This window comes from Protomyctophum parallelum (genome assembly GCF_964188405.1).
Source record: "Protomyctophum parallelum genome assembly, chromosome: 22".
In the NCBI taxonomy this organism is placed as follows: Eukaryota; Metazoa; Chordata; class Actinopteri; order Myctophiformes; family Myctophidae; genus Protomyctophum; species Protomyctophum parallelum.
In genome coordinates, this window is record NC_139714.1 from 19,356,954 (window position 1) to 19,381,191 (window position 24,238).

Sequence of the window (24,238 nt, forward strand, 5' to 3'; positions counted from 1 at the left end):
CGTTCCGCGGTGAAACAAATAGTGCGATTAAAATGCGTTAATTTTTTTAATGCATTAATTTTTCTGTAGTTAATTAATCGTAATTAATCGCAATTAGTCCCGGCCCTAATAATTGTAGGCTACTTCTTTATAGACCATATCATGAGTTTCTTATAATCCAGTATACTCTATTTTTTGGGGGAATTTACCCCCTTTTACTTGATGGTATTTAAGTCCGACGTCATTTTGTAGTGCTACGTTACGTCCGGGTCCAAGTGGCACCAGCTCCCGTCCGCATCTCATTGTAAATTGAATATCTAAACGCATGAATCTTTTTACAGTGACGTTAGTGACGTTAGTGACGTTTTTCAGAAAGGAAGCCATTGAGGGTTAAAATGGGTCTTAATGCTTCCAACTCGAGTGGAATTATTAATGTTTTGTACAAGTGTCCATGACAACAAAAATATATGATGTGGAGACAATAAAGACTATTATTATCATTATTATTGAAGGTGGCAACAGTCCATTTGATCGGTAAAGAATGTGTGCAGGCTTGAGTATGTTTGCATTATGAGGATTTATTTGACACAATAAAATAAAATGGCGATAGTATTCCATGTGGGACAGACGGCCTGTCACTGTCAGATTTGGGAGAGCAGCGCAGCTTTGTTGTTACGAGGAAAGCGGTAAAATTAGACTTTCGTGGTTGTTTTCGTCTCAGATTTAGTCCGACGGAGCGTCACAGTATAACTCCATGGGGACACAAAAGCGACACAAAAGTAGGACCCGGAAGTATCTCAGGAGGGGGCGCTCACGTCACAGCTAAAATACTGAATAATAGCACCACCAGCAGGCCGTCAGAAAAAGCCTTTTGTGGTTTTGCGTTTCCTATACAGTATTGAGCTATATTATGCTACGTGTCATATTGCCTGTAGTTATGACTTTAATTTACACTGCAGAGTAATTCCAAGTATTTAACACTGTCTTTGTAGTGTCTTAATTACTAAAGAGCTCTGTTCTTTCAGTGTATTAACTGGACAAAGCCCTCCATTCAGTCCAGTGTGTTTGCATAACATACAAACAGGCATTATGTTCAACGTGGCCTTTTATTTCTTTCCGTATCAGAGTTTTAACTGTTAGGTAGACAAATGCGTGCTTGTGTGTGTGTGTGTGTGCATGTGTGTGTGTGTGTGTGTGTGTGTGTGTGTGTGTGTGTGTGTGTGTGTGTGTGTGCGTGTGTGTGACTCAGACTCCGTGACTCACTCCAACTCAGTGACTCCAACTTCGTGACCCCCAGAGTTAGTGTCGAAGTGTCCTTGAGCAAGCTCTGAACCCCTAATTGCTCCCGATGTGCAGGTTGGTGCCTTGCATGGTTTCCTCCGCCATCTGTGTGTGAATGTAATGCATGATTTGTATGTAAAGGTGTATGAATGTGTGTGTGAATGAATGTAATGGATTCCCCATGTTCTGAAGATTACAAAAAAGTATAGTTTGCTAATCTCCACAAACTTTTAACCAAAGTATATTTAATTACATAGTGGCCCTGACTACCTGTTGAGAACTCTACTCTAGTTTTCGCCGGCTGCACTAATAACTTTGGGGTGGGCCTAGAGTTTGAATGAACAGGTATCAGTCAAAAGGGAGACATCGAAGAGGAAGGATGGATGGGGAAGGATGCAAGGATTCAACATACAGTATGGAATATCAGAACAGGTTCTGACAGTATACATACGGAGATCTAAGGGTTTGAGGTCAGATGTGGAGTTGCTGGCCAATATTGATGATCAGGGATGTCCATATGGTCTTAATTGCGACAGCATATTCATCACATAAATTCATCGTGCTTTATTATCCTTATCTTTATTATTATTATGTTTTAATCTTCCATGTCTGTGGGAGTGATGGGATGCAGGTGTAGTTAAAGTTAGCACTGTCATCTTACAGACATTGGCTGGCATTGTGATGCTTGTACCCGTATGAGTAATAACAAATAAACCCTCTATTTGTTGATTCTTGTTACAGTATGATATCTCTGGCAGGTGGAAACCTCATGTCTAAAAACTGATACTTTTCAGGATTCAATAGAGGTTAGCAAACGTAGCAGATCTAAAGCTCAAACTGCTACTTTTGGTACTGTATTTACAGACAGTAGTACGCTGTATTATATGTATTAGAATACCTTGTGTTGTACTTGCTTACTGTAAATCGCTCTGGTTTGGAGAAATCCAGACCAAAACACATGTACCCATTAATCAGCCTAAAATCCTGTTCCAACATTGCATGTTGGCCTTGAATTGTTTATAGATGCCCCGTGTTCTCCATTTTCCCTACCCCTCCCACAGTAATATGCAGCTAGAATGGTACAGAAAGCTAGTTGTCTTCATTCTAATGCAGGTATTTTAGTAGCTCCAATCTTTTTTTTAATGTATTAATAGTGTCCTGGTACACACACATGCACTGTTTGTCACCCTCAAGCTGCCGTTCATATACAGTACAGAACCCAGGGCCGTGCGGGGCCAGCCCTTATTAGAGAACCTGCTGGGTTCTGTATGAACAAACGGTGCATGTATGAGTAACTAGGACATTAATAATGGAGAAAGCTATACTAAAATACCCGCATTATGAAGACAACTTTAGCTTTTATACCATATCTAGCTGCATATACTGTGGGAGGGGTGGGGAACATGGAGAACAGGGGGCATCTATGAAACAATTCAAGGCCAACAAACATACTGTTAGGCTGATTCATGGGCACATGTGTTTTGGTCTGGATTTCTCCTTTAAGAGTGTCTGCTAGATGCCTAAATTATAGTACGATCAAATAAGGCATTAATTTACTAAACGACACAAAGCGTTAGAATAACATGGAGACAAGAGGTTTCTTTCCGACAGCGATGATATCCATTTCAAATAAGACCATAAATGCAGACACTTAAGGGTCACATCCTGCATTGCCACCATAAATAAATCACAATAAATAGCACATCTACAACCTCACAACACATGTCGTGCATTGTACATTTTCCCCAAAAAGGTACAAGAGGCTTAATGTGGCTAACATAATTAATTAAAAGTGTGATGTCAGCTTCCCAAAAGGAAATGTATTACATTCGGTCTGACCAGAAGCAGAGATAACAATGAATGGCAGACTCACGTCAGCTATTGAATAAATAGGAATACGCTGCCCTCTGTAGGTCACATCACGTATTGCAGGGGGGTATATTGAGGTTAGTGGGCGCCGCCCGGGTGGCATTAGGTTCCATTTGACCTTGTCCTGAGACAATTAACCACGGCTACTAGTAATCAGTGGTGTAATGGTGATTTTGTGTTTGGTAGGCTACTGCTATTTTCACTAGTTTGGGTCACGGAGAGACTTACATTGCTCTTTTGGGTCTCGAGCTAAATCGTTTGGGAAACGTTGAATGCCTGAGTGAGAAACAAGTATGGCGATACTTATTCAAGATTTACAATCTTTTATTTGTTACATCCCATATACAGGTATACGAGAGCAAAACATTCTTGGGTTTTCGACTCATCAACATCATAGCGACAAATATAAAAAATATCAATAAGTAACAATAGTAATAATAACAGTTAACTAAAATATATACAACAACAATAGCACACCATGTGCCTTTGTTAGGTGCCGTGTGCTACCACAATAGAGAGAGAGAGAGAGAGAGAGAGAGTGTGCACGCGCAGCAATGGCGGCACGGTGGAAACGCCGGTGGACGCCAACTTTGCTTGTTCTTTAACATCTAACAACCTGTTCTAACTACGATCGTTAATGTAGTGGGTACAGCTTTTGGAAATTTTGCAACTCCTGTGGCGGTGGTCAGGATATCACGTCAAGATGTACCCGGCAGCGACGTAGTCTACTACCGGCGACCACGCTGCCTGTTGGTCCCTCCCGTGAACACAACAACAGGTGCCGGGAGGAGAGGCAGTGGACCCGGTGACTTCCCCGCGGTGTGTCGGTCCGCCATCGGGGCAGCGATGTGTGGACTTCCAGGCCCATGAGAGAGGCTGTGGAGTGTGGAGGGTGCAGCGTCACCGGGAGAGACCCGGTGAGTCGGCAACTTCCCTACGGCAGGCGGACGCCGCGTGTTGTCACCGGGCGGCGGTGTGAGACTGCTGGCTCCGTTCTCTCTGGTGGTCCAGCCTGGGACATGTCCACAGACAGTTGTGGGAGCGTTTCGAACTCTCGACAGCTTGGAGTGTCCAGAGGATGAGGCAGAAGGACTTGCGAGGTGTTGTACTGTCCCTGTTGTACTGTCTATGCCACCATATGAGACTAAGCCTAGTCCTGAGCACCGTCGTGTGAACGAATATGGCTATCAGAGACGCTGCTGAATGACATTCTTGTTGTATCATGATTCCAAACATGTGTCATAGGCTTGTGATTGTAACATAACTGCACCCATAATGTTTGTGTCCTTGCATTTTCCTTTTAAAGTGTGGACCAAATAAAATAATTCAAATGTGTGTGTGTGTGTGTGTGTGTGTGTGTGTGTGTGTGTGCGCGCGTGCACATCTGGCTCTGGGTGCCTCACACTCAAGACCATCTTCCTATATTTCCACTGTAATGTTTTCTATTTACACGCCATGCCTTTTCCCATGGGGCAATGGGGCATGGTATTTTTGTTGATGATACCCGTCACTGGGATTTTGGTCACATGGCATGGAGTGTACAGTACAGTGTACAGTATTGTACACTGTATTGTACTGTACGTTTGAAAGATTAATATTATTTTAGTTTGGGAACTACTGCTGTCGTGTCGTGTGGTGTGGGGGGGTTGAGGAGGTGAAAGAGGGAGGTGGGCATCATTTTCCCATCATGCTTTGCTGTGGTCAGGTTGTGTGGTTAGACCGTTGTCAGAGTGCACTTTAATGTCCATAGAGTCTGTCTTCAGAGTGTCTTTGTCCTCCTTCAACGGTAGCTTCCTGTGACACACACACACACACACACACACACACACACACACACACACACACACACACACACACACACACACACACACACACACACACACACACACACACACACACACACACACACACACACACACACACACACACACACACACACACACACACACACACACACACACACACACACACACACACACACACACAGAGCCTGGAATTACAAGACAGTTCAAATCATATTCTCGCTTTCTGGCAGAAACCTCATATTTCTATGAGTCAACTTTTTATGTTTCTTTCGTAAATGAATACTCTGCTTTGTACAGTAGTGACACACAAGAGCAGTGTCTTAGCCCTAGAATAATATTAACACCAGACAATTATGTTTGTGATTTTCATAACTAGAGCGGTGCCCATTGGGCACTGGCCTACTTGGAACGATGCAAGTTGGAAATGAATGCCCCACCCAGTTATTGAAGTGTTGTGATGTTTGTGCTGTTTGTTTCTACAGCCAGGTTGAATTTCACCTAGCGTTAGTGTCTGATAGAGGGTAAAGAACAGGTTCTGACATATATCCATACTAATATTGATGACATCAGGGATCTCCTAATATGGGCTTAATTCCGACAGCAGGTCGCATTAACTATGATATGATCCCTGATTTACTATCATCCCTGATGATGTCATAGTGACAATATATGACGTGACATGACAAATTGAGTGACAAAATTGGGGGCTTTACTCATGTATGGGGATTTTACTATTGCTGATGATGTCATAGTGATGTCACGAGACATGGGCACAATAAATGACGTGACATGACAAATAATTGAGTGACAAATTTGAGTCTGACATTCGGTCACAACAAAGAAACGTCATAGTAAACGTCATAGGCATAAGGCCTATATAAAGACATGCAGAAGCAAGATTTCATGCCCAAGGCATAGTTCAGGGAGGTTTCTTTAGTGGGAACATCAGAGTTTGCAAAATAGAAGCTACCCACTTTTTCAACTTATGTCCAAGGATGAGGAGGCAGTGAACATTTTGAAAGTATTAAAGGGAACATTAATGGAAATTTGACATCGTTGTAAAGCGAGCAAAATGCTGTCAGAATGCGACCCGAGCAAGGCCGAGCTGGAGCCCAACTTTGGCCTTTCGGAGCCCCCAAAGGTGAAACCTGGAGCGGCTGTTCATACACTTGGCCCTTCTGATAACACCCTTGAGCTGGAGAAGCATAGCAGACTGGATGATGAAGACAACATGGCCTCGAACTGTTTCCCAGACGACCCAGAGTTTTCCGATATTGTCCACAGTGCGGAAAAAGCTATTGAGAGCAGAATCTTTCCTGTCAGGATTTACCAGGGTTCCAGTGGGAGCTATTTTGTCAAGAACCCCAATGGGAAAAACGTTGGTGTTTTCAAACCAAAGTCAGAAGAACCTTACGGTCTCCTGAACCCCAAATGGACCAAATTCTTCCAGAAGTTGTGTTTGCCGTGCTGTTTTGGTCGAAGTGGTGTGTTGCCGAACCAGGGCTACCTCTCGGAGGCTGCTGCTTCGCTGGTCGACTTCAAGCTGGGCCTGGGACTGGTGCCCAAAACCAAGGTTGTCCATCTATCCAGCAAGACGTTCCACTACAGTGCAATCGAACGCTTAATGGGCATCATCCCGCCAAAGGTGGGTTCATTTCAACTGTTTGTCGAGGGTTACCATGACGCATGCTATTGGCTGAAACGCTTTAAGGCGGATCCTCCCCCGGAGAGTGTCAGAAAACAGCTGCAGGTGCAGTTCGAGAGGCTTGTCGTGTTGGACTACATTATCAGAAACACAGACCGAGGGTATGACAACTGGCTGATCAAGTACGAGAAGCCGGGAAAAGGGGCAGAGGGAGAGAAAAAGAACAAAGAATGTCCAGAAAACAGTTCAGACTCCTCCTGCATTAAAATAGCAGCCATAGACAACGGCCTTGCGTTCCCCTACAAACACCCAGACGAATGGAGAGCCTACCCTTTCTACTGGGCGTGGCTATCCCATGCCAAAGTGCCGTTCTCCGAGGAGACCAGAGACCTGGTCTTGCCCCGTCTCTCCGACGTCGACTTCGTCCAGCACCTCTGCGAGGACCTCCACGCAATGTTCAAGGTGGATCAGGGCTTTGACGAGACCATGTTCGAGGGTCAGATGTCCGTCATGAGAGGACAGGTGTTGAACCTGTGCCAGGCGCTCAGGGATGGGAAGAGCCCTGTCCAGCTGGTGGAGATGCCCCCCATGTCGGTGCAGTGCGTCCGCTCTGGAGGAAACGTGGGCAGCCACATCCTCACGCAAACCTTTCACTGCAGACGGCCCGTCTTTGCCTCCTGCGCCTGGTAGTCAGAACGTTGAGGAGGTGATCCCGAGGGTTGTTCTGTCACCGGGAAGAGGTGGAAAGGGAATGGTGAGGGCGTATATGTCTGTGTCTACTGTCCACGGGAAATGTAACACGCGGCTAACCCAAGAACACTTGGTGTAGGACAGTGGAGGGAGAGCTGAAGACCTTGCATCACGCCTGCGGTTCTGAAAAAAAGACTCTGTGGCCCAAAACAGACAGAAGTGGAGATCCTTTGTTGCCCTACATGCCGGGTGGCAGTTTGATGTGCAATAGGCCTATCTGTGGTCAATTTGGTTCCATTTATACCCTCTCAGAGACTTGATGACACAGCAGTTAAACAGATGGGATTATCTGCAAGAACAGCTCATCTTCATAAACTGATGTATGAGGGAAATAGAGTATAATAGTAGCACAATAGAATGGGTGTAGAATTCTGACTGACTGGGATTAAAAGTGGAGAGTGGAGGCATTATAGGGAGTAAGCTTCGATTTAGGCCTAATGCACCTATTTCACAGTACTGTAGGTGTCTCAACGTTCTCGGTTTGGAGTATTCAGAAAATGTAAACAAGGAAGTGAACGTGGTCTTGCGTGCACTTACTTTGATTTCCCAACCAATTGGAGTGCGCACTTCGGGTCTGCAACCAATCATTTGTCTAGGGTTATGCACACCACATTTTGTCGTTTTGAAGTCACTTTCATTGTGTGGCACATTTAGGGGTTCTAATATTGCCACATTGTTGTTCACATTTAAGTACATATAGTCCATGCATATTTCCCCTGCATAGATTTTATATATATTTTTTTAAATATATATATTTCTATTTTTTTCGTTTCTTTTTTGTTAAACTTAAAAATGTATAAGCCAATGGTGATCGGAATGATCTTGTCCAACTCTTAATTCCGATTCCGATATCAACTGATACCGATATGCAGGCTTTTTTGACCAAAAGTAAAATATATTAAAAATAAAATAGCTATAATCAACATAATATCTATTTCAGACCTCACAGATGCGCAACAGACAGTAAATAAATCACACCCATGTGAAGTGCAGGGCTGCTCTTATCATCATACATCAATTTGCGTCCTCACCTTCGTCTTCAATGTTTGTGTTTACACAATGTTTGTGTTTACACAAACGCTCAAAGCAGACAGGGCATTAGTCCGACATGCGTCTGCTCCCGTGCTTGCCGTTATGTTTACGTTAGGAGATGAGGTGGGTTGTTTGTTTGTTTTTTCGGACCAATGACTAGTCTGAACAACGTTAATGGTAAATGGTAAATGGTGCATTTATATAGCGCCTTTATCCAAGGCGCTTTACAGAGATTGTGCATTACATTCACCCATTCACACACACATTCATACACCGATGGCAGCGGAAACCATGCAAGGCACCAACTAGCACATCAGGAGCAATTAGGGGTTCAGTGTCTTGCTCAAGGACACTTCGACAGTAACTCTGGGGGAGCCCGGGTTCGAACTGGCAACCTTACGGTTACCATCCAGGCACTCTACCCCTGAGCCACCACCGCCCCAACGTACTGCACCCGGCCATTCATTGTCAATGACATTCAATGTTAGTGTTCAGATAATGTTTGTGTTTACACAAACACTCAAAGCTGACCATTCATTGTCAATGACATTCAATGTTAGTCTTCAGACAATGTTTGTGTTTACACAAATCCTCAAAGCTGGGCCCCTCAAACAAATCACACTTGTGTGAAGTGAGCAGTGCCTTCTATCATGATGATGATGAGAACGTCAAACTGACACATTGAGCGTATGGCACACAGTATGGCATCCCCCTAATATCCTGCCTCTTCACATTCAGTAGATCCCGATCGTTTGTGGCCAGATGTAATTTCCTGGGGTCTAGTAGGACTATATGAATAGGCCTAATAATCGACGTAAAATTTTGCAAAAATACATATTTAGCCACTTGTTCCCTGTCAAAAATAGCTAAAACGAAAGAAAGCAGCAAATGAAAAAAAGAGAACAACAACCTAAAACATGAAAAAAAAAAATCATTTAAAAAAGATCACACTTGTGAGGGGCACTCTTATCATTATACATCAGCCAATCACATTCCGTGCTACAGACACACACACAAAGCTATGCGCCCCTCAAAAAAATGTAAAGATATTTTTTTATATCGTTTTGTGAACGGAAAATCCAGCTTCCTTGTTCAGATTTCGGGAAGTGTAGTTCCAGACTCTATATAGAATTTGCAGATTGTAGCCTACTAATAGACACCTAAAACACTATCGACACTAGACACTCAAAAACACAAAGTCACGTACACACGGTGGAGCGGGATGGCACCGCTCAAAAGGGAACCATAAATGAAGGCATGCACTCACAGGTAGGCCGCTTTGCCCTCCTCCATGTCCTTGCGCTCCTTGGCGCTGGTGGAGGTGCTGTGGGCGCACGGCGCGCTGCAGTGCGTGGCGATGAGCATGAGGACGCCACACTGGCGCAGGAAGAAGCAGCTGACGTCCACCGCCACCAGGAGGAGCAGCACGGAGCCCAGGCCCAGGCCCACCAGGACGCCCACGCCCAGTCCACCCAACACGGACTCTGCCGACACAGGGGAAACAAATAGTGTTGATTTCATCGACTAATACTATGATAAAAAAAAAATCTCGTTGACTATACCTTTTTTTTCACAGAGGAAAACTAAATGAAAACTAAGCCATGATGACTATATAACTATATATATATATATATATATATATATATATATATATATATATATATATATATATATAACTATATTGCCAATTTCGTCCGCAAATAAAAACTAAAATGTTAGGAAGGGACTAGTGGAGAAGAGATCCAGTATAAGTAATTTTACACTTGGTTGCATGCTGAAAATAGCAGAGTGTGAAATCAGTCATTACGACGGCATCAAAGCCTGCCAAAATACATTTTAGTTGACTATATCAACTGTAGATTTAGTCGACTAACACTAAAACATTGCACGTGACTAAAACTAAATGAAAAAAATCACACCCGTGTGAACTGAGTGGTGCAACTTCCCTCTCCCCCCCCCTCCTCTCCTCTCTCTATCTCTCTCATTAGCAGGCAACAGTGCAGCACTAATACTATCTTACTATACTATCTCAAGTAAAACTTGTAAAAAATGTTAGTGATGGACTAGGAAAGTAAAACTAGAAGACACGTCTTTTGATGTGTTGCGCTCTGAAAATAGCAGAAACAAAGCGCACAATGTTGTGAGCTAAAACTAAAACTTTTCAGATGACTAAACTAAAACTAAATGAAAAAGTATTCAAAAGACTATATAACAAAAAACAAAATCAAAATGTGCTGTCAAAGAGGCTGACAGAGGCACAACACGCGCACGTGCGCACGCACACACGTTTATAGGCCTATTACTTGGTGAGGACATCGATGCGCTTTCATATGAAGCACATGTAGGGTGTAGTTGTTTGTTGAAACCCATAATGCCATGTCCAGTAGGTTTAACTGCTGTATGATACAAGAACATGTATGTGTAGTACCTCTGCTTTGTCACAAGATGGAGCACTTCACTAACGTTCCATGCGGTCTCATTGGGACGTCCAAAATGAAACTATACTATTGTATCATAAGCATACATACATACATACATACATACATACATACATACATACATACATACATACATACATACATACATACATACATACATACATACATACATACATACATACATACATACATACATACATACATACATACATACATACATCTTAGGTATGCGGTCTAGTCTAACTTGGACTCAGGGGGGTGGACGCCTCTGCCTTGCATAGTCCCCAGTGAATAGGCAGTTTGCCCTTCACTGGTAACCCTATTTCTGAACTATTTTTTAATATATGAAGGTATTTTGGGCTGGGCTTTTTGCCAAAAAAGCCCCCCTTTTAAATACATACACATACATACATACATACATACGTATACATACATACATATACATACATACATACATACATACATACATACATTTCAGAAGTTTTAGCTGTTTTTAAGGACCCACTTTTAGGCCAGTGCACCAGAGCAAGCTCTTGCCTTTTTTTTAAACCCTACCCATTTTAACCAAATACATACATACATATGTATGTTTAAATATGACACTATTCATTATGAGGTGTACGCTATACAGTATTATTTTAGTTGTGCTTGCAGTGCTTGCAGCAACCTTCTAATCACATTTGTGACCAGATTTGACTGGGGGACTGCCGTTGTGCAGCCTCCAGCTTTTCCCCAGAAGAGAAAAACTTTTATTTTATTTATCCAAGCACAGGTAGACTCTTCACATAGGCTACTAGAGCATGTCTGAAATATATGCCAGGGCTGAAATCGACATGTAAATATGAAATAAATGTTCAAACATGTAGCTAGGTGTAATTCACAGAAGTGAACCTTTAAAGCCTGTTTTCTCAACTCGTTGTTTCTGTGGGAACGGAAAAATAGGGTACAGAGGATTTAAGACAAGATACCATTATATAATAAGCCCTTGTCGATCCCCTGGGGGAATCTCACACTTGGAGTAGAATTATTGAGAATGATCATGCAATGCATTGTCTCCAAGATGCTATTTGGACAATGATACAACTGAACTGATGGGAAGAGAAGATAAGACATGGAGAGGAAAAGCGGATTGGAAGAAGAATAACGCAGGTTACAGCAGAGGAAAGGAAGGAGGGAGGGAGAGAGAGAGAGAGAGAGAGAGAGAGAGAGAGAGAGAGAGAGAGAGAGAGAGAGATAACGACAAGTGAATCGGTTGGGTGGGGTGGAGGGGGGTTGGGTTGGGTTGGGAGAGGAGATGGATTTTTTTAAGCTTACAGATTGGATCAATATTTTCTCAACACCACAGGTTATACTGTGGTGGATTTCACCATTTCAAGTTTATCTGAGTTCATCTGCTGTTAAAGCTGCACTTTCAGGGAAAGCAAACACCTCCGTCTTGCCTGAAGCAAGTGTGTGTGCTGTGTGTGCGTGTGCGTGCGTGCGTGTGTGTGTGTGTGTGTGTGTGTGTTAAAGGTTTTTGTTAGGCTAAAATCTGTGTTCTGATCTGTGATGTAAATACAGTATATAACACACTAAGCACAGTATGTAATATTATAATGTTTTGGTATTATCATTCTAAACAAACTGCTATGCTCCTTCTATTCTTTCTATACATACAGCTAACCAGATGATGGTTTTCACTGTATGTAGAATAGATTGTAGGCCAGTGAAAGTTACCTTGTGGAATATGTGATTGAACCTGACATTTCACACAATACATATTTGACCACATTAATTCCGAAAACAGAATTATGGGGGGGGGCTTTATTCGACAAGAGGCCTACATATTTCCCAGTGATGCATACTGCCTATGCCAACTCCAAACACACCATGCCAGCACTATTTGACCCCACTGATTCTGAAGACAGAAGTTACCACATTCAGGACGGGAACCCCTTTTGCTTCTCGGGGGTCCCTGGAACTACATATTTTCAGATGGCGGTCCGCAGCCAAATACAGATAATTCTGGGGGTCCTTGACGTGAAATAGTTTGAGCACCGCTGACATAGAAACATAGGTTTTTCAGAAAACTGTTAGGATTTTTTTTAGAATCGGCCTCAGGTCTAAATGGGTCAAAGGTGGAGGGTTTTATTCGGCAATATGAATGTATACGTGCCCCCGCCCACCCCATCCCGCATTGTCAGACCAGGTTGAGTGTTGCGGGCATTACATTGTCTACAGTGCACCGACTCCAAAACAGCCCCACTGACATGGGTCACGCCAGCAATATTTTAACCCACTGACTCCAAAAACAAGATTTAAATAAAGGAGGGCGGGGCTTTATTCGGCAACGCAGATTACCCTGCCATGGAATGCAAGACCAGACCAGGTGAGTGCTGCATGCTACTGTAATATGGTATCTTCTTCCCATTGGGGTTCTTGGAAACGCCCCCCAGCCACTGCGTTAGTTTTACTGAGGTTAGGTTTAGGTATAGTTTTACTGAGGTTAAGGTTAAGGTTAGGGTTAGGTTTAGGTATAGTTTTACTGAGGTTAGGGTTAGGTTTAGGTATAGTTTTACTGAGGTTACGGTTAGGGTTAGGTTTAGGTGTAGGCTGTCAATCACAGCGACTGGCCAGTCACAGCGCACCATTTACTCAAATGCGAAGAAGGAACCATATCAGCGTGCTGCATGCATGAAATTAGCTCCAAACAGCCTCACAGACATGATGCCAACACTGATTCTTAGTTAAATATACGTACCAGGATATGTGCAGTATATATTATTTTCCTCACAAACAAAAAGGTAGAGTAAGTTTAGTCGTAATGCCAATTAATTCCTCCCCACACACAAATGTGTGTGCATGTGAGGAGCCCCCGCCGTGACAAATCCCCCTACCCACCCGGCTTCGCTCCCCAAAACACGGGCCAATTCATTGTGTTCACGTAGACACCGGGCAAATTAGGGATGTTAATAGTTAATCGATGAATCGCCGTTAAGAAATTAGTCGGTTAAATAACTAATCGAAACGTCTCTGCTTTTGCATGTGATGTGACAGACAAGACAGTGCACTTTTCAATTGATTCTACTTAATTCTCATACAAAGATACCATTGCCTGGCCCTGTATCGTCAATGGTCAAATACATATTTGATTAAGGAATATAATATGACTTTTGTATTCTTTCTGTATATCATCAAAGTGTAGATTTTAATGTTAGACATTGAGGGAAATTAAGATTCTCCAAAAATGAAATTAAACGCTGCTTATCAACTAACCGGTTAATCAATCGATAAGCTTATCAAAACGTATCAATGATCTATTAATGCATTAATCGATAATTACTATCCCTACAGTGAATTCCAACATACGACCTCTGTGGTGTTATGTACGGTATATTATAAATGATATATTATTTTTGACCAAAATCATGGAAAATGCTGCTCATTTAACTTGGCTAGTGATCTATACGGTCATTAGTACCGTTATTTAATTCACCTGCTAATGGCAACTTGTGGATTGGGAAGCCGTTTCTATGCATCTCACTGACGAGCTCATTACAGCCTGAGTGTCGATTGAACCTTGATTAGATATGAGGTGCTCCTCACCTGATCGATGGTGACTGAATGGACATTCATTGATTGGGGAAGTTAGAGGGTGCTAATGCTTTGTGCGATAAACAGAATCATTAGTGGACGTGACTTGGTGTTTTTTTCCCCTGAGAGCTGAATTATAGTCTCCGTAAAGGAGTGAGCGAAAAGGGAAAGTTTGTCTGGAGGAAGTCCATAGACGAGTAAACAATCCACCGAGGCACCGAGAGCCGGCCTTTCTTCACTGAAGAAACAAGTTAAAGAAAGTGAAACAAGGACAATAACTTATAAGAGCAAACAGATTTCACCTGATCTTTTAAAATAACAGATGCCAGAGGCAATGAATCACATTTCAAGAATCAATCTATACAATCCTTTCTACAAATGCCTAGTTCTCCCACTTGCATGATAAAACGGTTCAAACATATAGCAGATCCACAACTTTTTTATATCTGATACTGATATAAAATATTCGTATCAAACCTTTCCAATGCTACTGTATGAACACAAATAAATACAAAAGCTATTTTATAGAGAGCTTTCTTTTGGAACTTTTCTTTTTTTGATAATTTGTACAGCGAGAATTTATGAGGGGGAGGATGATTCATCTAATGGGGAGAGAAAAAAACATCCATTTCTCATTCCCAGATGAGAGCGAGTGCCTCTCTGGATTTCTCAAGAAGAGCTTTGATGACATTATTGTGCAGCTCATAATAATAAAACCTACCATGGCTTCTGGTTGTTTTACTGTTTTTGAGGGGTGCTAGCCCCTCCTATACTTATAGCTTTCCGGGTTTGTGTACCCCATAGCGATGATTTTATTGGCTGAGCAAAGTACATATTGAAGCTAAAAATGAGGGCAGAAAAGTGAAGATTGAAAAGTGAGGATGCAAATTGTGATTGGCCAGAATGAGATGATGTATGTCTGATGATCAGAGTGCCCCTCACTTCACACGTATGTGTACTTTCTTTCTTTCTTTCTTTCTTTCTTTCTTTCTTTCTTTCTATTGTTTTTATGGAGCACGACCAGGAACAAAAGAGTTTTGCAAGTGAGTGATAACTGGCACTCACAGCATCACAGTAGTATCACCATGGCAACAGCACAGGACGTCTGACTTTTGTCACGAAAATAAGTCAGTGTAAAACTACAGGTTCCCGAGAGGAGAGGAGAGGAGAGGAGAGGAGAGGAGAGGAGAGGAGAGGAGAGGAGAGGAGAGGAGAGGAGAGGAGAGGAAAGGAGAGGAGAGGAGAGGAGAGGAGAGGAGAGGAGAGGAGAGGAGAGGAGAGGAGAGGAGAGGAGAGGAGAGGAGAGGAGAGGAGAGGAGAGGAGAGGAGAGGAGAGGAGAGGAGAGGAGAGGAGAGGAGAGGAGAGGAGAGGAGAGGAGAGGAGAGGAGAGGAGAGGAGAGGAGAGGATTTTTGACCCTGTTCATAGGACAGCCTGTCTGTTAGTAGATAGATGGGAAATGTTGTATAGTTTGGACTTTGGAGATATACGATTCCAAATGGACCCTTACGGATCTGTAACTCTTAAGGGTGTACACAGGGTCTTATGGGGTTATGGGGGGTCCTTGGAATTTAAACTTTCGAGCGCCCGGAAGTGAGCTTCAATTCCAGCGAAGGGGCTGAAAAGTGAGGATGCAAATTGTGATTGGCCAGAATGAGATGATGTATGTCTGATGATCAGAGTGCCCCTCACTTCACACGTATGTGTACTTTCTTTCTTTCTTTCTTTCTTTCTTTCTTTCTTTCTTTCTTTCTTTCTTTCTTTCTTTCTATTGTTTTTATGGAGCACGACCAGGAACAAAAGAGTTTTGCAAGTGAGTGATAACTGGCACTCACAGCATCACAGTAGTATCACCATGGCAACAGCACAGGACGTCTGACTTTTGTCACGAAAATAAGTCAGTGTAAAACTACAGGTTCCCGAGAGGAGAGGAGAGGAGAGGAGAGGAGAGGAGAGGAGAGGAGAGGAGAGGAGAGGAGAGGAGAGGAGAGGAGAGGAGAGGAGAGGAGAGGAGAGGAGAGGAGAGGAGAGGAGAGGAGAGGAGAGGAGAGGAGAGGAGAGGAGAGGAGAGGATTTTTGACCCTGTTCATAGGACAGCCTGTCTGTTAGTAGATAGATGGGAAATGTTGTATAGTTTGGACTTTGGAGATATACGATTCCAAATGGACCCTTACGGATCTGTAACTCTTAAGGGTGTACACAGGGTCTTATGGGGTTATGGGGGGTCCTTGGAATTTAAACTTTCGAGCGCCCGGAAGTGAGCTTCAATTCCAGCGAAGGGGCTTTGCCTCTTGGCGTTTACCTGTGATGTGTGGCTCCTGAGGCATGAAGAACTGGTAGAAGGTGGGCTCCGACAGGCCCTTGACGTTGCGCGCCGTGATCTCCGCCTGGTAGCGCGTGTTCCACTGGAGAGGCTTCAGCGTGGTGAAGTCATTGGAACCCGGCACCAGCTTGGTCATCCACCGGTCCTCTTTATCCTGAGAGAGAGACACACAGATAGAGAGAGAGAGAGAGAGATCCAGAAAACTGTTAATTTCGTTGACTAAAGCTATGACAAAAAATGTTCGACGGAAACTAAATAAAAACTAAGCTAAGAAGACAGAAAATGATGACTAAATAAACTGACAATTTTGTCAGCAAATACAAACTAGACAGAAATGTTAGGGAGGGACTAGTGGTGAGAGAGAGAGAGAGAGAGAGAGAGAGAGAGAGAGAGAGAGAGAGAGAATCAATGATTGGAACGGACCATGCTGTACATTTCATCAGTGTGTGCAAACATCAAAAGAGAGTGGAGGAGGCAGCTAGCCAGCCGTGTTTCTATTCAATGAACAGCATCTCATCCTCTGTGTTTAATGTGGAGATCCAGAGAGGAAGCCTTTTGGAATCTGTGACCAGAGCTGTGTTTTAGGGATTATTCACACACACGTGAACACATCAGTGTTGATTTTGACAGCAAATTTTGATTTTGTTTTAGTCGTTTGTTGAATACAATTCCATTCAGTGTTAGTCATATTTTAGTCGTCTGAAATGTTTTAGTTTGAGTCTAGTTTTAGTCGACTAAATAGAGCGCCGAACTCCTGACGTCACTTGCTCATCCCCTAGTTGGTTCATGGACGTTTTTCTCAATGGAGAATAACATGGGGTCATCTTAAAATCGTCTCATATAAATAAACAAATAAATAAACAAACTGTCTTGGCGAAATTGTCGGGGAGGTGGCTTTGTATCGTTTACGACCGTCAGTCAGTCATGTTTCATGTAGTCTGTTTCTAGCAAAAATGTAACTAATTCAGCAGCAGTAACAATAGCGTTTTCTCTCAGTCAGTGAAAGTGAAATAGACGGGATGATTTGTTTATTTTACAAACACAGTTCTATGGCGATATAAAATCCCACTATGTAAAAGTACATGAATCAGTAGACTTATAGCGCCCTCTACCGATATTGACTTTGGTGCTCTATATAATAACATTTTAGTCGATTATGTTGATTTTGTCATCAAACATGTATTTTGTTTATAAAACTAAACAATGTATACTTTTTTTTTTTTACCCATCATTTTCTTGCCTTGATGGCGTGGTAATGGCACATTTTACACTTGGTTGCATGCTGAAAATAGCCGATCTACAAGCTCACAATGCGTTGTATAGTGACATCTTGTAGAGTGAGCTTGTAGATCTGGGTGTGCAACACCCGAGCACACCCAAATTAAGGGAGTTCCAACCGTGCCTCTAGCCCATAGCAGGCCAGTCTGGTGCATCTCAGAAGCAGGACAGGTAACATGTGAAAAAGAAGGCACTGGAGCAGCTCAGACAATTTTAGATGATGAATTTAGTTGATGACCTGACGAAGATGTAACTTAAACATTGAAATGTTGTCACTTTTTATTTGCACCCCGTTATATTAAACTAAGGGCCTAAATTGTCTGAGCTGCTCCAGTGCCTTCTTTTTCGCATACAATCACTTACCGGTAGTTTTACTGGATCTCTTCTCCACTAGTCCCTCACTAACATTTTAGTCTAGCTTTTGAGGGTCGCTATAGCCCATCCTATGCCCAGGGTTTGTGTAAACACAAACATTGAAGACAAATGTGATGATGGAAAAGTGAGGAAGCAAATTGTGATTGGCCAGAATAAGATGATGTATGATGGTAAGAGCGGTGCTAAAGGTGTAATGTAACCTGTCTGATATTTGTATTTTGTTTGTCTCTTAGTGGAGAGTTATTTCTATATTTATGCTCCGTTTTAATGGCTCAATGCTAGGATTTGTCCTAGCATCACGAAATCAATCGTTGTTTCAACATGTCACAAATCCAGGGCAGCTACCACGTTTGGGAGCAAGAAACAAAATCAATGTTTTTTTTAATCATTTAGGTTACTTGCAGTGAGACCTGTACTTATACTGCCAAAATGACGATTTTGTAACCCACTTTTCACCCCTGTGTCAATGATCTAATGTGATCCTGGGCTCTACACACCCACCACCAACCTAGTCCCCATATATGAGGGACATGGGGAGAGCAACAGACTTGAACTCATGCTTCCTTCATGCATGAGTGTCCAAGTTGCTCCTTTACAACTGACAGGGGGGAGTTTCCCTGGTTGATCTGCTATTATATTTGTGCAAATCTTTGAATATATATTTTAAGAAAACCTTTTAAACTCAAATCTTTGTCTCTGGGGGTCTCAGGATTTTTTTTTTAGATGGGGGTCGGCAATGATGTATCCTTGATAAAGTTTCACCATGTGATTCAATGCAAACAGAGGAATATTGTCTTCCATGGAAGCTACATTAGTTCTGGTGAGGACGTGGAATCCTTGGTATCCTTACTAACTAGACCCAAGGTTCCCAAAGTGGGGTCCCCCAAATTAATAGCATTATATCTATTATAGCTATAACATTATTTTCTCACTCAACAGTAAACAAACATATACAGTATGTATACAGGGTTACCTGCACATTTATAAAGTTAAAATGTATAGACTTTTAAGACCCTTTTAAAGGTTTCATGACATTAATTTTCTTCTCTTTTTTTTTAAATGATGCTCAAAAGAGTCAAGTTTGACACTGTGATACTCACTGTCTTATACTTGACTATGTACTCAATGATGGGCATTCCCCCGTCGTCCTGCTTGATCAGCCCCAGGCGGTAAGCCTTGCCCATCCCTCTCTGCCCGTGGACGGCCGGGGGGCTTGGTTCTCCTGAGGAAGGCGTGGGGGGAGATTGGGATTGAACACATGTCTGTGAGTCTGTTTGAACAGTAGTGTGGATTGTGACTCCATAACTCTTCATACATTTAGTGGACACAGTTTTTAGTTGATTTGGGCTGGGATGTCGGAGTTATGAGCCCCCCCCCCCCCCCCCCCCAAGCAGCCAGATAGTGTAGGCATCGGAGTGAAACGAGTGGACTACTGGACTTACGGATGGGTAATGTCTGGAAGGTCTCCGTGTGGCTGAATTCTCCCTGACCCTTCCCGTTGATGGCTGCTACCCGCACTTGGTACGTGATGTTGGGCTCCAGAGGTGTCAGCACCACTGTCACTGCAGTGTGATGAAGAACACAGCAGGAGACATAGTGTCACAGGACTTTATTTAGTTCAGTCAGATTAGATAAATCACCAATAGATTGAGACCAATAATACTGTAGCATGAGAACATGATTTGTATTGATAAAAATGAAAATGTTTGAATAGTGTGAATATTATGATCTATTTAACTTTTTTTTATGAACTATATAGCATTTTATGTCCCACAAAATTATAAAGTTACAAACAATAACAGTCATCCTTCCACAAATGTATAGACTCAGGGGGGGTCCCTGCTAGGGGCTTGACTGTGTTACTATGACCAGTACGACTTACTGCACAAATCAAAGCGAGGACTGGTCAATCACAGAACGTCCTCGACAGACATGCTTGCAGAGACTCTTGGTAATGAAGTCAAAGACATTGGCTGCCATGTTATTTGTGTCCAAAGTGGACACTGATACCCCAAAGTGCCCTAAAAGTGCTTTAAAAGCAGGGAGATACACACACAACATTACGTGGCAGCGCGCTGACAGCAAGTGAGCTTAAGTACAGTAGACCACCAATTTGGTCAGCTCCTTGACACGTCACATACAATACATCGCCCACATGGTACTTCACACACATCCTTGCAAAAACCTCTCGACTTTATCTGCCTGAACTAGCTCACAGGCTATGGATCATTTATTTCACTGGGACGTTCAAAGGATAAAAAAAACAGAGAAGAGACCTGAAGGGCAATCTGGGCGAACGACACAAGGCGTTCAAGAGATTCCACATGATATCAGTGTAACATGGACTCAAGTGAAGAGTAGACTACGAGACAGAAGAATATGTGGAAGGCCATTTTCACCACTGAATTAAATCCAAAAAGTTGTGAAAGAGTTACAGTTGTGAGGAAAGAATGTCTGAATTCTGCGATATACTGGAAGCCACGAGACACTAACTCAAAACATTTAGATATAAAGTCACATTTGCGAGAATAATTCTGAGATATACATTTACTGTACAACAGCAAGGAAAAAAATACATCATCCTTATCTTTCTATTTTTATTCAGTTGTGGAAATCAGCTTCTATACAGAGACCACGTGGCATCACAACCCAGGTCCATACAGGTGTTGTGTTCCCAGCAGAGTAAAACGTAAATTAATCTCAAACATCAACAGCATTCATGCCACCTGACTTTGATCCTTTTCATTCAGAACTACGGTGTGTGTGTGTATATATACTGTATAGACCAGCATAAAACAGTTCCTCTGATTAAAGTAATTCATTTTTTTTGCTATAAAGAGCATTAATTTAGCTGTATCACCATGTAATGGACTCTAAAATGAGGAATATTATAAGCGGTAAGACGTTCAGGTTTGTCAGTTCCACTCATCGCGTGACCGTTTTGTCCTCTCTCTCTGCCTTCCACTTATTTTTCCTTTTACAGAAACCATGTCAACGTTTGCTTCCTTCGTGCCGCCCAGAGGCTCCCGGAAATCAATTTGCTGTCATGGAGGGCGGGCGCGCCCTTTCTGCCCCAGTGCATTCTGGGGGTGACCTCCCGTCAGGCGGGAAGGAGGAGGTTCTGACACAAGCTGTGGGGGGTGGGGGGGGATGGGGGGGGGGGTGTCTCTATGGGAGGGTTGGGGTGGCGGTGGGTGGCTGGGTGGAAACATCTCAGTACGCCTTTCACGATCATGAAAGTTTAATTGATGATTAATTGTAATTGTACAAATGATTGTCATTAACCCAGTAAATCCGGGAAAGTGTTTGTGTCATTTTAGATTTTAGCCATCTTTTATACCCACCACCCTGACATCTAAGCAGATGGTAATGTAAGAGTTGAGGCAGTCAATTTGGTTTGCCTCGGTTCCACAGATACACATTGTGAGAATAGCCAATCTCCACAAAACTCACGACGTCTCGCGTTGTGAGAAGTACGAGAACCCACTGTGTTAATCCAATTTGGTGTTTTAAACATTATAATTTAGCTATTGCAAAATAACAGATCTACAAGCTCATAGCGCGCCACTCGGTGGCGCGCTATGAGCTTGTAGATCTGTTTTTTTTTAACGTGAAAATTGAAAACTGGAGGATTTAGAATATTTTTTTTTAATGTTGAGGTCAGCGTTAGCCTTAGCCTGGTTTCCAGCTCATAGACCCCGGCCCGCCCACTCCACTGAGTGAAGAGCAGGAAGCTCAGAGTCTGATAATCAGGCTACAACAGTGTGGTGTTTCCAAATCAGCTCCACTCAGACTCACTCTGCACGCCATGTGACTGGACCGCCCTCCAGTGCTGGGAGCCCGCCTCCTTGTACTGCAGCAGGTAGTGTCCGATGGGAACGCCGCCGTGCGAGTCGGGCTGCATGAAGGTGACGGTGGCCAGGCGCTGGGAGACGGACGACAGGCGCACACTGTACGGCTTGGACGGCACGTCTGCAAACGCACAGCATTCACCACTTTGATCAAACACTACATGATTTAATGCAACAACACACTATATGGATGGACCTGTGTGTGACGTGTGGAAAGCCAACATCTTAACCGCTAAGCCAATTACCTCTAGCTCGGGGGAGATATCAGACTTTTAGATCACACACCAGGTTGAGGTTGTGAGTCTCTCTGCTACATGTGTTCGTTTCTCACATTCACAAACCGTTTTCTAACATATTCATCATGGTTTACTCATTTAAAGGGTTAGTTCAGATTGTTGGACTAACACATTTTTGGAAGCTGTAGGAAATACTAATGCCATATAGTGTTTGCAATTAAGGTATTAAGTGATTTCCGTGGTGGGAGTTCTGGTCTGGTGTGGTGAATATTAAGTAGTTCCGGTCATTTGGTGGCCCAATAGCACATTATACTGTAGGCTCGCTCTAAAGCCTGACAGCGAGTCCCAGTTAAATTGAGAAGGGTGAAACATAGCTCAGGTCGCCTCTGCCTAGAATCTCACTTTGAGAACGACTGCCGTAATGATTAGCTTTGAAGATGAGACATGGTGAGGTGAGGTCTTTTAAACAGCTTTCAAATCATCCACCATCCCCTGCTGCTCCATCATGAGCTGTGGAAATAGTGTTTGCGTGCATTTGTGGATGCGTGTGTGTGTGCAGCTTTTTACCCGGTACTGTTCTCCCCAAGCCATGGCAATTTAATCTCTACTAATAAAAATATAAGCTGTTGTGTATTAGGCGGAGCTACCATAAATAGTAAATACTTCACTAAATAGCGAGCAATGTGCTATTATCAGCAGCACTATTTGAGATTAGACTAGGCTGGCTGAGAAGAGGCGTACAAGCTGTAGTGGAATTTATCTATATGCCAATAGCAAATAAGACTATTAGCGAATAGCGGAGCGCTTCAGGGACACTAAATAAGCCAAATGGCTGGAGGCTGAGATTGGTCTGAGAGGTCTCTGAGTCTGACAATTATGGAATATATGGAATATACTGTACAGCTCCATCTCAATGAATTAGAATGTGTAAAAGTAATTTTTCTTCTGTAATATAATTCAAAAAGTGAAACTTTCATATATTCTCAATTCATTGTGCACAACCTAGATTCTCTGTGGGGTTCAAGTCAGGCCAGTTGGCTGGTCAGTTAAGCACAGTAATACCAGTTACTAGTAGTTTTTCCAAGTGCCCCTGGAAAAGGAAGATCAACATCAACATAAAGCTTGTCAATGTACGGAGGCACACAGTACTGTAAAATATCATAATAGATGGTTGTGTTGAGACTCTGGACTTGAACACAGTGATGATTTAGGCCATGATATCTGCTGGTGTTGATCCACTGACAGTGAAAACTTAACAATGGTTTCAACACAATCTTCATGGAGATGCTAATTTTACTTTCCAGCTCGATTTGGCACCTGCCCACAGTGCCAAAACTACTAGTAACTGGTGTACTGACCATGGTATTACTAGTCTGTGCTTAACTGACCAGCCAACTGGCCTGACCTGAACCCCACAGAGAATCTAGGTTGTATTTTCAAGAGGAAGGTGTGAGACATGAGATTCAATAATACAAATGCATTTAGGGCTGTTATCAAAGCAAACCTGGGCTTCCATAACACCTCAACAGTGACAAAGGCTGATCACCTCCATGCCATGCCCCATTGAGTAGTATTGACTGCATACATTAATATACTTTTCAGATGGTCGACATTTCTCGTTTACATTTTTTTTAGTGGTCTCGTAAAATAATCTAATATTTTGACATAGGATTTTGTGATTTTCATGAGCTGTATGCCATAATCATCAAGACACACTCACTCACTCACTCACTCACAGAGAGCTATAGTATTTCAGAATCGCGCCCCAAAAACTTTAGGTATGACATTTTGCATTGCATTTATT

At 42.8% G+C, this 24,238-nt stretch overlaps 2 protein-coding genes across 2 annotated transcripts in view; one reads left to right on the forward strand and one right to left on the reverse strand.

Annotated features, from left to right (window-relative positions):
• Positions 1 to 3,821: 3,821 nt before the first annotated feature.
• Positions 3,822 to 24,238, reverse strand: part of LOC310853206 (neural cell adhesion molecule 2-like) — a 126,106-nt gene continuing 105,689 nt past the window's right edge. Inside the window, exons 12-17 of the mRNA XM_083757447.1 lie at positions 22,146 to 22,319; positions 19,790 to 19,909; positions 19,448 to 19,569; positions 16,674 to 16,848; positions 9,629 to 9,845; positions 3,822 to 4,923 (exon numbers count right to left, since the gene is read on the reverse strand). Coding sequence (XP_083613573.1) covers positions 4,815 to 4,923; positions 9,629 to 9,845; positions 16,674 to 16,848; positions 19,448 to 19,569; positions 19,790 to 19,909; positions 22,146 to 22,319 — 917 coding nt within the window. The 3' untranslated portion in view covers positions 3,822 to 4,814. The remainder of the gene's footprint in view (positions 4,924 to 9,628; positions 9,846 to 16,673; positions 16,849 to 19,447; positions 19,570 to 19,789; positions 19,910 to 22,145; positions 22,320 to 24,238) is intronic.
• On the forward strand, positions 6,007 to 7,269 carry LOC310853561 (phosphatidylinositol 4-kinase type 2-beta-like; the record flags this gene model as incomplete). Its single annotated transcript, XM_083757941.1, has 1 exon — positions 6,007 to 7,269. One exon carries the CDS (start codon positions 6,007 to 6,009, stop codon positions 7,267 to 7,269), a length of 1,263 nt encoding a protein of 420 aa, XP_083614067.1.